At 47.3% G+C, this 14770-nt stretch overlaps 1 protein-coding gene across 3 annotated transcripts in view; it reads right to left on the bottom strand.

Moving 5' to 3' along the window:
- The window catches only part of LOC128687962 (organic cation transporter protein), a 123214-nt gene that overhangs the window by 53082 nt on the left and 55362 nt on the right, over positions 1-14770 (bottom strand). For all 3 annotated transcript variants that reach the window (XM_070083639.1, XM_070083640.1, XM_053775604.2), the window contains one exon: positions 396-489. In XM_070083639.1, the coding sequence (XP_069939740.1) occupies positions 396-489 (94 nt within the window). The remainder of the gene's footprint in view (positions 1-395; positions 490-14770) is intronic.

Raw genomic sequence — 14770 nt, 5'->3', positions numbered from 1 at the left:
ACACACACACACACACACACACACACACACACACACACACACACATTAAACAGGTGTGAGTAAGCTCATTATTATTATTATTATTATAATCAAGGGGAAGCGCTAAACCCGTAGGATTATACAGCGCCTGTGGGGGGGATGGAAGGTATTCAGGGGTATTTCAGGGAACTGGAGCACAGATCCAGTTCCCTAGATCAAGAGCCCCTCACCAGCATCAAGGAACCTTCCTTGAGGGAGGTGGGTAAGCTCAGCAGGTGTGTAGGTCTTAGTAACATGTACATGCGTCTCTCAAATGCGAAAATTGTACAATAGATATCAAAGACCAGGAATTCGTCTGACAGACCCATACAAACATATATATATAAATATTCAGAGGGGAGGGGGGTGACACCCACCATGGTATGGAGACGTTTCGCAAGTCAAATGTGATGTTGACACCATCGAGGCCTGGCACCTGGCACCAGTGGTCAGGTGTGGCAGACAAGAACGCTGCAGGAGACAACACAAAAGTATCAGCTGATCATCTGTGCAGCAATCTCACTTAAAAAATATTTATCATGCACTGTTTTTGGAGGACAAGAACAGACGTTTCTTGCCATTATTATTATTATGATTATTGTTATTATATTTTTATTATTTATAATAATTATTTACAATTATTATTATAAGTTCCAATTGCTATTATTATTTGCAATTATTAATTATTATTATTTACAATTATTAGTTATTATTATTTTATAATTATTTAATTATTAATTATTATTTTATTATAATTATAATTATTATTTATAATTATAATTAATATTTATTATTATTATTATACGTATTATTATTATTATTATTATTATTATTATTATTATTATTATTATTATTATTGTTATTATTATTATCCTGGTTGTTTACTGGTTATTTCAGGAAAGCACTAAGGAAGCCTGGTCTGCAGCCAAGTTGCGGGGTTGGTGAACCCGCGAGGGTAAGAACAGAGAGAGAGAGAGAGAGAGCTCAGGAAGACATAACGTGGAGAAAGATAAGCGAGGACATTAATGTATATGCCAATGTTATGTTATCTACTGAGAACCACACTTACTATATATCCTGGGTCCGATATACCAGTGTACATTATATAATCGGATAAGCTGGAAATAGACCTGGAGGTGTGTCAGTGTCCCGGAGGTGTGATGATGTCAGTGTCCTGGTGGTGTGATGATGTCAATGTCCGGGAGTTGTGATGGTATCAGTGTCCCGGAGGAGTGATGTTGTCAATGTTCTGGTGATATACTCACTTAATTGTGGTTGCAGGGATCGAGACTCAGCTCCTGGCCCCACCTCTTCACTGAGTGCTACTAGGTCCTCCCTCTCCCTGCTCCATGAGCTTTATCATACCTCATCTTAAAGCTATGTATGTTTCCTGCCTCCACTACCTCGCTTGCTAGGCTATTCCACTTCCTGACTACTCTATGACTGAAGAAAAACTTCCTAACATCCCTTTGACTCATCTGGGTCTTCAACTTCCAATTGTGACCTCTTGTTTCTATGTCCCCTCTCTGGAACATCCAGTCTCTGTCCACCTTGTCTATTCCACGTAGTATTTTGTATGTTGTTATCATGTCTCCCCTAACCCTCCCCTCCTCCAGTGTCGTCAGGCCGATTTCCCTTAACCTTTCTTCGCAGGACATTCTCCTTGGCTCTGGAACTAAGCTTGTCGCAAACCAGTGCACTTCCTCTAATTTCTTGACGTGCTTGATCAAGTGTGGGTTCCAAACAGGTGCTGCATACTCTAGTATAGGCCTGACATACACGGTGTACAGTGTCTTGAACGATTCCTTACTAAGGTATCGGAACGCTATTCTCAGGTTTGCCAGGCGCCCATATGCTGCAGCAGTAATCTGGTTGATGTGTGCTTCCGGAGACGTGCTCGGTGTTATACTCACCCCAAGATCTTTCTCCTTGAGTGAGGTTTGCAGTCTTTGACCGTCTAGCCTATACTCCGTCTGCGGTCTTCTTTTCCCTTCCCCGATCTTCATGACTTTGCATTTGGCGGGGTTAAATTCGAGAAGCCAGTTGCTGGACCAGGTGATGGTGTCAGTGTCCAGGAGGTGTGACGACGTCAGTGTCCTGGTGGTGTGATGATGTCAATGCCCTGGAGGTGTGATGGTGTCAATGTCCTGGAGGTGTGATGGTGTCAATGTCCTGGAGGTGTAATGGTGTCAGTGTCCTGGAGGTGTGATGGTGTCAGTGTCCTGGAGGTGTGATGGTGTCAGTGTCCTGGAGGTGGGATGGTGTTAGTGTCCTGGAGGTGTGATGGTGTTAGCGTCCTGGTAGTGTGATGATGTCAATGTCCTGGAGGTGTGATGGTGTCAGTGTCCTGGAGGTGTGATGGTGTCAGTGTCCTGGAGGTGTGATGGTGTCAGTGTCCTGGAGGTGTGATGGTGTAAGTGTCCTGGAGGTGTGATGGTGTCAGTGTCCTGGTGATGTGATGATGTCAGTGTCCTGGTGGTGTGATTCTGTCAGTGTCTTGGTGGTGTGATGGTGTCAGTGTTCTGGTGGTGTGATGGTGTCAGTGTTCTGGTGGTGTGATGGTGTCAGTGTCCTGGAGGTGTGATGGTGTGAGTGTCCTGGTGGTGTGATGGTCTAAATATCCTGGTGGTGTGATGGTGTCAGTGTCCTGATGGTGTGATGGTGTCAGTGTCCTGGTGGTGTGATGGTGTCAGTGTCCTCGAGGTGTGATGGTGCCAGTGTCCTGGAGGTGTAATGGTGTTAGTGTCCTGGTGACGTAATATATCCAGGGCCCGATATACCAGTGTATATTATATAATCGGATAAGATGGAAATAGACCTGGAGGTGTGATGGTGTCAGTGTCCTGGAGGTGTGATGGTGTCAGTGTCCTAGTGGTGTGATGGTGTCAGTGTCCTGGTGGTGTGATGGTGTCAGTGTCCTGGAGGTGTGATGGTGTAAGTGTCCTGGTGGTGTGATGGTGTCAGTGTCCTTGAGGTGTGAAGGTTTCAGTATTCTGGTGGTGTGATGGTCTAAATGTCCTGGTGGTGTGATGGTGTCAGTGTCCTGATGGTGTGATGGTGTCAGTGTCCTGGTGGTGTGATGGTGTCAGTGTCCTTGAGGTGTCATGTTGTCAGTATCCTGGAGGTGTGATTGTGTCAGTGTCCTGGTGGTGTGATGATGTCAGTGTCCTGGTGGTGTGAAGGTGTCAGTGTCCTGGTGGTGTGATGTCAGTGTCCTGGTGGTGTGATGGTGTCAATGTCCTGGTGGTGTGATGGTGTCAGTGTCCTGGAGGTGTGATTGTGCCAGATACCAATACAAATTAGGTCAGAAGCTACAGCTCAGGACCTGAGTTGCTCAGAGTGTCTATGAGACACACAACCTCAGTACAACGTCGAAAATCACTAAGTCTACACAATGTTCTGTGAACAGAGTCCCACAGAACCTACAACAATAATGAGACAGAGACGATCTTCCAACAAGGGCCAATAAAGGAGATTTAGGCACTTCTTGTCTGGAATACGTCCAACCACCAAGCGAGTCTAGACCTGGCTGAATACTTCAGGCGAGGTGTGATACACCCCCCCCCCTCGATCACGTGAAAGCTCCGTGGACAGTTGCTGCTCAGCAACAGAGAAGCCGGCAGGGAAACGAGCAATGAGCGATAATTACAGCAGTTAGACAACCAAGACTTGAACTATGAGCACATAATAATACATGAATGTTACATCCTACCTAACAACATAACTAAGTCAAATAATAATATAAAGCAATATATTTACGATTTAGCTATTATCGTAAACATAAGCAATATAAACTTATAAGAAAAGGTAATACACATTATATACATATACATAATATACATCATATACATTGTGACCCATTCAGGGGTTGCAACAGTGTCAGTATTCTGGTGGTGTGATGGTCTAAATGTACTGGTGGTGTGATGGTGTCAGTGTCCTGGTAGTGTGATGATGTCAGTGTCCTGGTGGTGTGAAGGTGTCAGTGTCCTGGTAGTGTGATGATGTCAGTGTCCTGGTGGTGTGAAGGTGTCAGTGTCCTGGTAGTGTGATGATGTCAGTGTCCTGGTGGTGTGATGCTGTCAGTGTCCTGGTGGTGTGATGGTGTCAGTGTCCTGGAGGTGTGATTGTGCCAGTGTCCGGGTGATGTGATGGTGTCAGTGTCTTGGCGGTGTGATGGTGCCAGAGTCTTCGTAGTGTGGTGTCAGTGTCCTGGTGGTGTGATGATGTCAGTGTCCTGGTGGTGTGATGTTGTCAGTGTCGTGGAGGTGTGATGGTGTCAGTGTCCTGGTGGTGTGACGGTGTCAGTGTCCTGGTGGTGTGATGGTGTCAGTGTCCTGGTGGTGTGATTATGTCAGTGTCCTGGAGATGTGATGGTGTCAGTGTCCTGGAGGTGTGATGGTGTCAGCGTACTGGTGGTGTGATGGCGTCAGTGTCCTGGTGGTGTGATGGTGTCAGTGTCCTGGTGGTGTGAAGGTGTCAGTGTCCTGGTGGTGTGATTTCAGTGTCCTGGTGGTATGATGATATCAGTGTCCTGGTGGTGTGATGGTGTCAGTGTCCTGGTGGTGTGATGGTGTGAATGTCCTTGAGGTGTGACGGTGTCAGTATCCTGGAGGTGTGATGGTGTCAGTGTCCTGGAGGTGTGATGATGTCAGTGTCCTGGTGGTGTGATGATGTCAGTGTCCTGGTGGTGTGATGGTGTCAGTGTATTGGTGGTGTGATGGTGTCAGTGTCCTGGTGGTGTGTTGGTGTCTGTCCTGGTGGTGTGATGGTGTCAGTGCCCTGGAGGTGTGATGGTGCCAGTGTCCGGGTGGTGTGATGGTGTCAGTGTCCTGGCTGTGTGGTGTTGTCAGTGTCCTAGTGGTATGATGGTGTCAGTGTCCCAGTGGTGTGATGGTGTCAGTGTCCTTGAGGTGTGATGGTGTCAGTGTCCTGGAGGTGTGATGGTGTCAGTGTCCTGGAGGTGTGATGGTCCAGTGTCCGGGTTGTGTGATGGTGTCAGTGTCCTGGAGGTGTGATAGTGTCCGTGTCCTGGTGGTGTGATGATGTCAGTGTCCTGGTGGTGTGATGGTGTCAGTGTATTGGTGGTGTGATGGTGTCAGCGTCCTGGTGGTGTGATGATGTCAGTGTCCGGGTGGTTTGATGTTGTCAGTGTCCTGGTGGTGTGATGGTGTCAGTGTCCTGGTAGTGTGATGGTGTCAGTGTCCTGGTGGTGTCATTATGCCAGTGTCCTGGAGGTGTGATGGTGTCAGCGTCCTGGAGATGTGATGGTGTCAGTGTCCTGGTGGTGTTTACCTGGAGTTTACCTGGAGAGAGTTCCGGGGGTCAACGCCCACGCGGCCCGGTCTGTGACCAGGCCTCATGGTGGATCAGAGCCTGATCAACCAGGCTGTTACTGCTGGCTGCACGCAAACCAACGTAAGAGCCACAGCCCGGCTGGTCAGGAACCGACTTTAGGTGCTTGTCCAGTGCCAGCTTGAAGACTGCCAGGGGTCTGTTGGTAATCCCCCTTATGTATGCTGGGAGGCAGTTGAACAGTCTCGGGCCCCTGACACTTATTGTATTGTCTCTTAACGTGCTAGTGACACCCCTGCTTTTCATTGGGGGGATGTTGCATCGTCTGCCAAGTCTTTTCCTTTCGTAGTGAGTGATTTTCGTGTGCAAGTTCGGTACTAGTCCCTCTAGGATTTTCCAGGTGTATATAATCATGTATCTCCCCCGCCTGCGTTCCAGGGAATACAAGTTTAGGAACCTCAAGCGCTCCCAGTAATTGAGGTGTTTTATCTCCATTATGCACGCCGTGAAGGTTCTCTGTACATTTTCTAGGTCAGCAATTTCACCTGCCTTGAAAGGTGCTGTTAGTGTGCAGCAATATTCCAGCCTAGATAGAACAAGTGACCTGAAGAGTGTCATCATGGGCTTAGCCTCCCTAGTTTTGAAGGTTCTCATTATCCATCCTGTCATTTTTCTAGCAGATGCGATTGATACAATGTTATGGTCCTTGAAGGTGAGATCCTCCGACAAGATCACTCCCAGGTCTTTGACGTTGGTGTTTCGCTCTATTTTGTGGCCAGAATTTGTTTTGTACTCTGATGAAGATTTAATTTCCTCGTGTTTACCATATCTGAGTAATTGAAATTTCTCATCGTTGAACTTCATATTGTTTTCTGCAGCCACTGAAAGATTTGGTTGATGTCCGCCTGGAGCCTTGCAGTGTCTGCAATGGAAGACACTGTCATGCAGATTCGGGTGTCATCTGCAAAGGAAGACACGGTGCTGTGGCTGACATCCTTTCTATGTCGGATATGAGGATGAGGAACAAGATGGGAGCGAGTACTGTGCCTTGTGGAACAGAGCTTTTCACCGTAGCTGCCTCGGACTTTACTCTGTTGACGACTACTCTGTGTTCTGTTAGTGAGGAAATTATAGATCCATCGACCGACTTTTCCTGTTATTCCTTTAGCACGCATTTTGTGCGCTATTACGCCATGGTCACACTTGTCGAAGGCTTTTGCAAAGTCTGTATATATTACATCTGCATTCTTTTTGTCTTCTAGTGCATTTAGGACCTTGTCGTAGTGATCCAATAGTTGAGACAGACAGGAGCGACCTGTTCTAAACCCATGTTGCCCTGGGTTGTGTAACTGATGGGTTTCTAGATGGGTGGTGATCTTGCTTCTTAGGACCCTTTCAAAGATTTTTATGATATGGGATGTTAGTGCTATCGGTCTGTAGTTCTTTGCTGTTGCTTTACTGCCCCCTTTGTGGAGTGGGGCTATGTCTGTTGTTTTTAGTAACTGTGAGACGACCCCCGTGTCCATGCTCCCTCTCCATAGGATGGAAAAGGCTCGTGATAGGGGCTTCTTGCAGTTCTTGATGAACACGGAGTTCCATGAGTCTGGCCCTGGGGCAGAGTGCATGGGCATGTCATTTATCGCCTGTTCGAAGTCATTTGGCGTCAGGATAACATCGGATAGGCTTGTGTTAACCAAATTTTGTGGCTCTCTCATAAAAAATTCGTTTTGATCTTCGACTCTCAGTCTGGTTAGCGGCTTGCTAAAAACTGAGTCATATTGGGACTTGAGTAGCTCACTCATTTCCTTGCTGTCATCTGTGTAGGACCCATCTTGTTTAAGTAGGGGCCCAATACTGGACGTTGTTCTCGACTTTGATTTGGCATAGGAGAAGAAATACTTTGGGTTTCTTTCGATTTCATTTATGGCTTTTAGTTCTTCCCGCGATTCCTGACTCCTATAAGATTCCTTTAGCTTAAGTTCGAAGCTTGCTATTTCTCTGACCAGTGTCTCCCTACGCATTTCAGATATATTGACCTATTTAGCCGCTCTGTTATTCTTTTCCGTCGCCTGTAAAGGGAGCGCCTGTCTCTTTCTATTTTACATCTACTCCTCCTTTTTCTTAGAGGAATAAGCCTTGTGCATACATCGAGTGCCACCAAGTTAATCTGTTCTAGGCATAAGTTGGGGTCTGTGTTGCTTAGTATATCTTCCCAGCTTATATCGGTTAGGACTTGGTTTACTTGGTCCCACTTTATGTTTTTGTTATTGAAGTTGAATTTGGTGAATGCTCCCTCGTGACTAGTTTCATTATGTCGGTCTGGGGCTCCACGCATACATGTCTGAACCTCAATTATGTTGTGATCTGAGTATATTGTTTTTGATATGGTGACATTTCTTATCAGATCATCATTGTTAGTGAACATGAGGTCTAGTGTATTCTCCAGTCTAGTAGGCTCTATTATTTGCTGGTTGAAATTGAATTTTTTTGCAGAGATTTAAAAGCTTGTGTGAGTGTGAGTTTTTATCAGAGCTGCCTCCTGGTGTTATTACTGCAACAATATTATTTGCTATATTCCTCCATTTTAGGTGCCTTAAGTTGAAAACCCCCAGGAGCAAGATGTTGGGTGCAGGAGCTGGAAGATTTTCCAGACAGTGGTCAATTTTTAACAGCTGTTCCTGGAATTGCTGGGATGTTGCATCCGGAGGCTTGTAGACTACCACAATGACTAGGTTTTGGTTCTCAACCTTTACTGCTAAAACTTCCACTACATCATTTGAGGCATTAAGCAGTTCTGTGCAAACACGTGACTCTGCAATGTACAGGCCAACCCCCCCCCCTTTTGCCTGTTCACTCTGTCACATCTGTATAGGTTGTAACCTGGGATCCATATTTCGTTGTCCAAGTGATCCTTTATGTGGGTCTCAGTGAAAGCCGCGAACATTGCCTTTGCCTCTGCAAGCAGTCCACGGATGAAAGGTATTTTGTTGTTTGTTGCTAGCTTTAGACCCTGTATATTTGCAAAGAAGAATGTCATCGAACTGGTGGTATTGTTGGTACTGGGGGGGATTTTTTTCCGGCATTAGTATCTGTATCTGTTGGTTTGGAGTGGAGGCCATCGACTGTGGTTCCACTCCAGGAATGACTGGATTTGGTGTACGATTTCTGCCATTTCCTGCCAGTTTTTTTTCCTTCCTGGCACTAAAAAACCTCTCCCTCTTGAGTGGCTGTGGTTACCCAGGTTTTCCCATGGCCTGGATGTTTTGTATCTTTTTGTCCCCTTTAGATGGTGTGCCTGGCAATTTAAGTTATAGCACAGTCTTTCCTGTACTGAAGAGGTACACATTTCAGGATGAAAAAGCTTACAGGAAGGGAGTTTGCATTTTCCTGTTGTCATATGGGCATGGCATTTTCTAGGGTGGTCATAGTTGCACGTCCCGTCTGTTTTTCCAGATTTCCCATGTCTGCAGATACCAAGTGCATAGTATGTGCACAGGCTTGGTTTCCGTTTGCCTTGGGTTTCTGTGACTGTATTCCCTGTTGGTGCATGTTTCCCTGTCTTATTCCTATCCTCCCTAGCACCAACAATGGAGCTCCCACCAGTTATTTTTGGTAATATATCCTCACTATTGCTGGTGAAGTCCTCTTGTTTGCTATTTCCTGTGGTATTTCTAGTTTGCAATATTGGTTTTATCTTATCTTTGACTACACTTGTTTCCCCACTATAGCTCCTGTCCCCTATGAGGTCATTTATATGTATTCCTTCCTGCGTATAATTCCCGACTAGCTGGACAAAATCTCCAGCTTCACCATTACTGTCTCCCAGGACAGCACCTCCAGCTTCACTATTACTGTCTCCCAGGACAGCACTATCAGCCCCACATTTACTGACTACCAGGACATCACCTCCAGCCTTACAGTTTCTGACTACATGGCCAGTATCAAGGGCAGTACCATTCAGCCCAGACTTTTTATGTTCCCATCTGTTGTAGAAAGCTTCCAGGTTGTCTATGAAAGCAGCTTTGATGTTATCCTCTTTTAATACCCTTGTGATTTTAGTCCACAGATTTATCTCATTTGGGCATACCCAAAAACACTTCCCTGTTTTAATACTGCTTGTAGCTAGTTCTTGGATATCTGCACAAGGGGCGTGACACCAATTTCCACAAAAATTACAATTTATCCATGTGGAAGCCCGTTTGTTTGATTGATTGCAGACTACACACAGCTTCATAATGATTTGAATGGTTGATTTACTGCAATTCTACTAGCAACCTCTTGAATACTCTATTAATAACCTCCTTAAATGAAGCTCTAGCTATTTGTATTTCTATTTCTAACTGTGTGATCATGTCAGTGTCCTGGTGGTGTGATGATGTCAGTGTTCTGGTGGTGTGATGATGTTAGTGTCCTTGTGGTGTGATGGTGTCAGTGTCCTGGTGGTGTGATGGTGCCAGTGTCCGGGTGGTGTGATGGTGTCAGTGTCCTGGGGGTGTGATGGTGTCAGTGTCTTGGTGGTGTGATGGTGTCAGTGTCCTAGTGGTGTGATGGTGTCAGTGTCCTGGTGGTGTGATGGTGTCAGTGTCCTGGTGGTGTGATGGTGTCAGTGTCCTGGTGGTGTGATGATGTCAGTGTCCTGGTGGTGTGATGATGTCAGTGTCCTGGTGGTGTGATTTCAGTGTCATGGTGGTATGATGATATCAGTGTCCTGGTGGTGTGATGGTGTGAATGTCTTTGAGGTGTGACGGTGTCAGTGTCCTGGAGGTGTGATGGTGTCAGTGTCCTGGTTGTGTGATGATGTCAGTATCCTGGTGGTGTGATGGTGTCAGTGTATTGGTGGTGTGATGGTATCAGTGTCCTGGTGGTGTGTTGGTGTCTGTCCTGGTGGTGTGATGGTGTCAGTGTCCTGGAGGTGTGATGGTGCCAGTGTCAGGGTGGTGTGATGGTGTCAGTGTCCTGGCGGTGTGGTGTTATCAGTGTCCTGGTAGTATGATGGTGTCAGTGTCCCGGTGGTGTGATGGTGTCAGTGTCCTTGAGGTGTGATGGTGTCAGTGTCCTGGAGGTGTGATGGTGCCAGTGTCCGGGTTGTGTGATGGTGTCAGTGTCCTGGAGGTGTGATAGTGTCAGTGTCCTGGTGGTGTGATGTCAGTGTCCTGGTGGTGTGATGGTGTCAGTGTATTGGTGGTGTGATGGTGTCAGTGTCCTGGTGGTGTGATGGTATCAGTGTCCTGTGGTGTGGTGGTGTCAGTGTCCTGGAGGTGTGATGGTGTCAGTGTAGTGGTGGTGTGATGGTGTCAGTGTCCGGGTGGTGTGATGTTGTCAGTGTCCTGGTGGTGTGATGGTGTCAGTGTCCTGGTAGTGTTATGGTGTCAGTGTCCTGGTGGTGTGATGGTGTCAGCGTCCTGGAGGTGTGATGGTGTCAGCGTACTGGAAGTGTGATGGTGTCAGTGTCCGGGTGGTTTGATGGTGCCAGTGTCCTGGTGGTGTGATGGTGTCAGCGTCCTAGAGGTGTGATTATGTCAGTGTCCTGGTGGTGTGATGGTGTCAGTGTCTTGGTGGTGTGATGGTGTCAATGTCTTTGTGTGATGGTGTCCGTGTCCTGGTGGGGTGATGGTGTCAGCGTCCTAGTGGTGTGATTATGTCAGTGTCCTGGAGGTGTGATGGTGTCAGTGTCCTGGAGGTGTGATGGCGTCAGTGTCCTGGTGGTGTGATGGTGTCAGTGTCCTGGTGGTGTGATGGTGTCATTGTCCTGGTAGTGTGATGCTGTTTGTGTCCTTGTGGTGTAATGGTGTCAGTGTCCTGGTGGTGTGATGGTGTAAGTGTCCTGGTGGTGTAATTGTGTCAGTGTCCTGGTGGTGTGATGGTGTCAGTGACCTGGTGGTGTAATGGTGTCAGATTTCTGGTGGTTTGATGATGTCAGTGTCCTGGTGATGTGATGGTGTCAGTGTCCTGGAGGTGTGAGTTTGCCAGTGTCCGGGTGGTGTGATGGTGCCAGTGTCCTGGCGGTGTGATGGTGTCAGTGTCCTGGTGGGGTGATGGTGTCAGTGTCCTGGCGGTGTGATGTTGTCAGTGTCCTGGTGGTGTTATGGTGTCAGTGTCCTGGTGGTGTGATGATGTCAGTGTCCTGGGGGTGTGATGGTGCCAGTGTCCTCGAGGTGTGATGGTGTCAGTGTCCTGGCGGTGTGATGGTGGCAGTGTTCTGGAGGTGTGATGGTGTCAGTGTCCTCGAGGTGTGATGGTGTCAGTGTCCTGGTGGTGTGATGGTGTTAGTGTCTTGGAGGTGTGATGGTGTTAGTGTCTTGGTGGTGTGATGGTGTCAGTGTCCTGGAGGTGTGATGGTGCCAGTGTCCGGGTGGTGTGATGGTGCCAGTGTCCTGGCGGTGTGATGGTGTAAGTGTCCTGGTGGTGTAATGATGTCAGTGTCCTTGTGGTGTTATGTTGTCAGTGTCCTGGTGGTGTGATGGTGTCAGTGTCCTGGTGGTGTGATGTGTCAGTGTGGTGTGATTATGTCAGTGTCCTGTTGGTGTGGTGGTGTCAGTGTCCTGGAGGTGTGATGGTGTCAGCGTACTAGTGTTGTGATGGTGTCAGTGTCCGGGTGGTGTGATGGTGTCAGTGTCCTGGTGGTGTGATGGTGTCAGCGTCCTGGTGGTGTGATTATGTCAGTGTCCTGTAGATTTGATGGTGTCAGTGTCCTGGAGGTGTGATGGTGTCAGTGTCCTGGTGGTGTGATGGTGTCAGTGTCCTGGTGGTGTGATGGTGTCATTTTCCTGGTAGTGTGTTGGTGTCAGTGTCCTGGTGGTGTAATGATGTCAGTGTCCTGGTGGTGTGATGGTGTCAGTGTCCTGGTGGTGTAATGGTGTCAGATTTCTGGTGGTGTGATGGTGTCAGTGTCCTGGTGGTGTGATGGTGTCAGTGTCCTGGTAGTGTGATGGTGTCAGTGTCCTGGTGGTGTGATGGTGTCAGTGTCCTGGTGGTGTGATGTTTTCAGTGTCCTGGTGGTGTGATGATGTCAGTGTTCTGGTGGTGTGATGTCAGTGTCCTTGTGGTGTGATGGTGTCAGTGTCCTGGTGGTGTGATGGTGCCAGTGTCCGGGTGGTGTGATGGTGTCAGTGTCCTGGTTGTGTGATGATATCAGTGTCCTGGTGGTGTGATGTTGTCAGTGTCTTGGTGGTGTGATGGTGTCAGTGTCCTGGATGTGTGATGATATCAGTGTCCTGGTGGTGTGATGGTGTCAGTGTCCTGGTGGTGTGATGGTGTCAGTGTCCTGGTGGTGTGATGATGTCAGTGTTCTGGTGGTGTGATGTCAGTGTCCTTGTGGTGTGATGGTGTCAGTGTCCTGGTGGTGTGATGGTGCCAGTGTCCGGGTGGTGTGATGGTGTCAGTGTCCTGGAGGTGTGATGTTGTCAGTGTCCTGGTGGTGTGGTGTCAGTGTCCTGGTTGTGTGATGATATCAGTGTCCTGGTGGTGTGATGTTGTCAGTGTCTTGGTGGTGTGATGGTGTCAGTGTCCTGGATGTGTGATGATATCAGTGTCCTGGTGGTGTGATGGTGTCAGTGTCCTGGTGGTGTGATGGTGTCAGTGTCCTGGTGGTGTGATGGTGTCAGTGTTCTGGTGGTGTCATGGTGTCAGTGTCCTGGTGGTGTGATGGTGTCAGTGTCCTGGTGGTGTGGTGGTGTCAGTGTTCTGGTGGTGTGATGTGTCAGTGTCCTGGAGGTGTGATGGTGTCAATGTCCTGGAGGTGTGATGGTTTCAGTGTCCTTGTGGTGTGATGGTGTCAGTGTCCTGGTGGTGTGATGGTGTCAGTGTCCTGGTGGTGTGATGGTGTCAGTGTTCTGGTGGTGTGATGTGTCAGTGTCCTGGAGGTGTGATGGTGTCAATGTCCTGGAGGTGTGATGGTTTCAGTGTCCTTGTGGTGTGATGGTGTCAGTGTCCTGGTGGTGTGATGGTGTCAGTGTTCTGGTGGTGTGATGGTGTCAGTGTCCTGGTGGTGTGATGGTGTCAGTGTCCTGGTGGTGTGATGGTGTCAGTGTTCTGGTGGTGTGATGTGTCAGTGTCCTGGAGGTGTGATGGTGTCAATGTCCTGGAGGTGTGATGGTTTCAGTGTCCTTGTGGTGTGATGGTGTCAGTGTCCTGGTGGTGTGATGGTGTCAGTGTCCTGGTGGTGTGATGGTGTCAGTGTCCTGGTGGTGTGATGGTGTCAGTGTCCTGGTGGTGTGATGGTGTCAGTGTCCTGGTGGTGTGATGGTGTCAGTGTTCTGGTGGTGTGATGGTGTCAGTGTCCTGATGGTGTGATGGTGTCAGTGTCCTGGTGGTATGATGATGTCATACATTTATTTCATTTACTGCTTCTGTGGTATGTTATAATTGAAGTTTTGTTGATAAAGGACAATCTAGGCAAGCCTATCCTAACTTAATCTAAAGAACGGAAATCGATATATTTGTTGCAGATCACATGTGAGATATGCGCAAATAATTTATGTAGATTGTGATAAGTGTTCAGAATTTCATGCATGGGATCTTGATCCTTGGTGATGGAGCATCAGTTAATGGCTATGCTATTACATTCGGCGGGTCATCATATGACTAAGTCTCGCATCAGGAAACTCTTCTGTTCCCTGACAAATCTTACCTATGCTATTACAATCCACAGTGTATGTGTTATGTCTGATGGTACCATTATTGGATCCTCATGGTGTAGATGTAGAGCTGCTGGCTGCATTTTTGGCTTACTGTGTTTATTATTGTTAATCCTGATTTTGTATATATGGGGAAGTGGAACAATTCCTCCTCCATGGCCGCCACCATAGTCCAAGATAACTCCTTCCTTGGATTTGATGTTAAGAAGATTACCGACCCAGAAATAGCTAAACTCCTTACGATTCAGAACCACACAATCACCAAACTAACCCAGGAAATGCAGGAACTAAAAGCTTCCAATGCACAGTACCTCAGCAAGATCACTGCTCTAGAACATAAACTAGACACTCTGGAACAACAAAGCAATACCCACACCCATTCCGTAGATACCATCAGCACTCTAAAAGACCAAGTCACCCTACTTACTACCAACATTATAGAGGAAAGATTAAGAGTGGACCAACAACTTGCCAATGTCATAACCAACTTCCAAGACCATAATGACCAACAGCAGCTATCTGACGCTGTTGTAGTTAACAGCAAACATCTCCCACCCACAGTCACCCAAGAGACCTGCATGGAGACCACCCTACAACTTATCAAGGACCACCTTCGCCTTAGCATACGTAGTGATGACCTAAAGGATTGCAAACTGATGGGCTACCAAGCGGGTAAAAAAAAAACAGTGCTGTTAAAATTCCAAACTAGCCTACAAAGAAACAACCTACTAAAAACATCCGTTTCTATGAAAACTGATGTTTACGTCAATGATGCCTTACCAAAACAAGACAAAACCTCCTTTATCGGCTAAGAAAATTACGCT

Source organism: Cherax quadricarinatus, chromosome 10 (genome assembly GCF_038502225.1).
Source record: "Cherax quadricarinatus isolate ZL_2023a chromosome 10, ASM3850222v1, whole genome shotgun sequence".
Taxonomy (NCBI): domain Eukaryota; kingdom Metazoa; phylum Arthropoda; class Malacostraca; order Decapoda; family Parastacidae; genus Cherax; species Cherax quadricarinatus.
The sequence above is the reverse complement of the archived record's forward strand: the minus strand, read 5'-3'. Positions and strand labels throughout refer to the sequence as shown.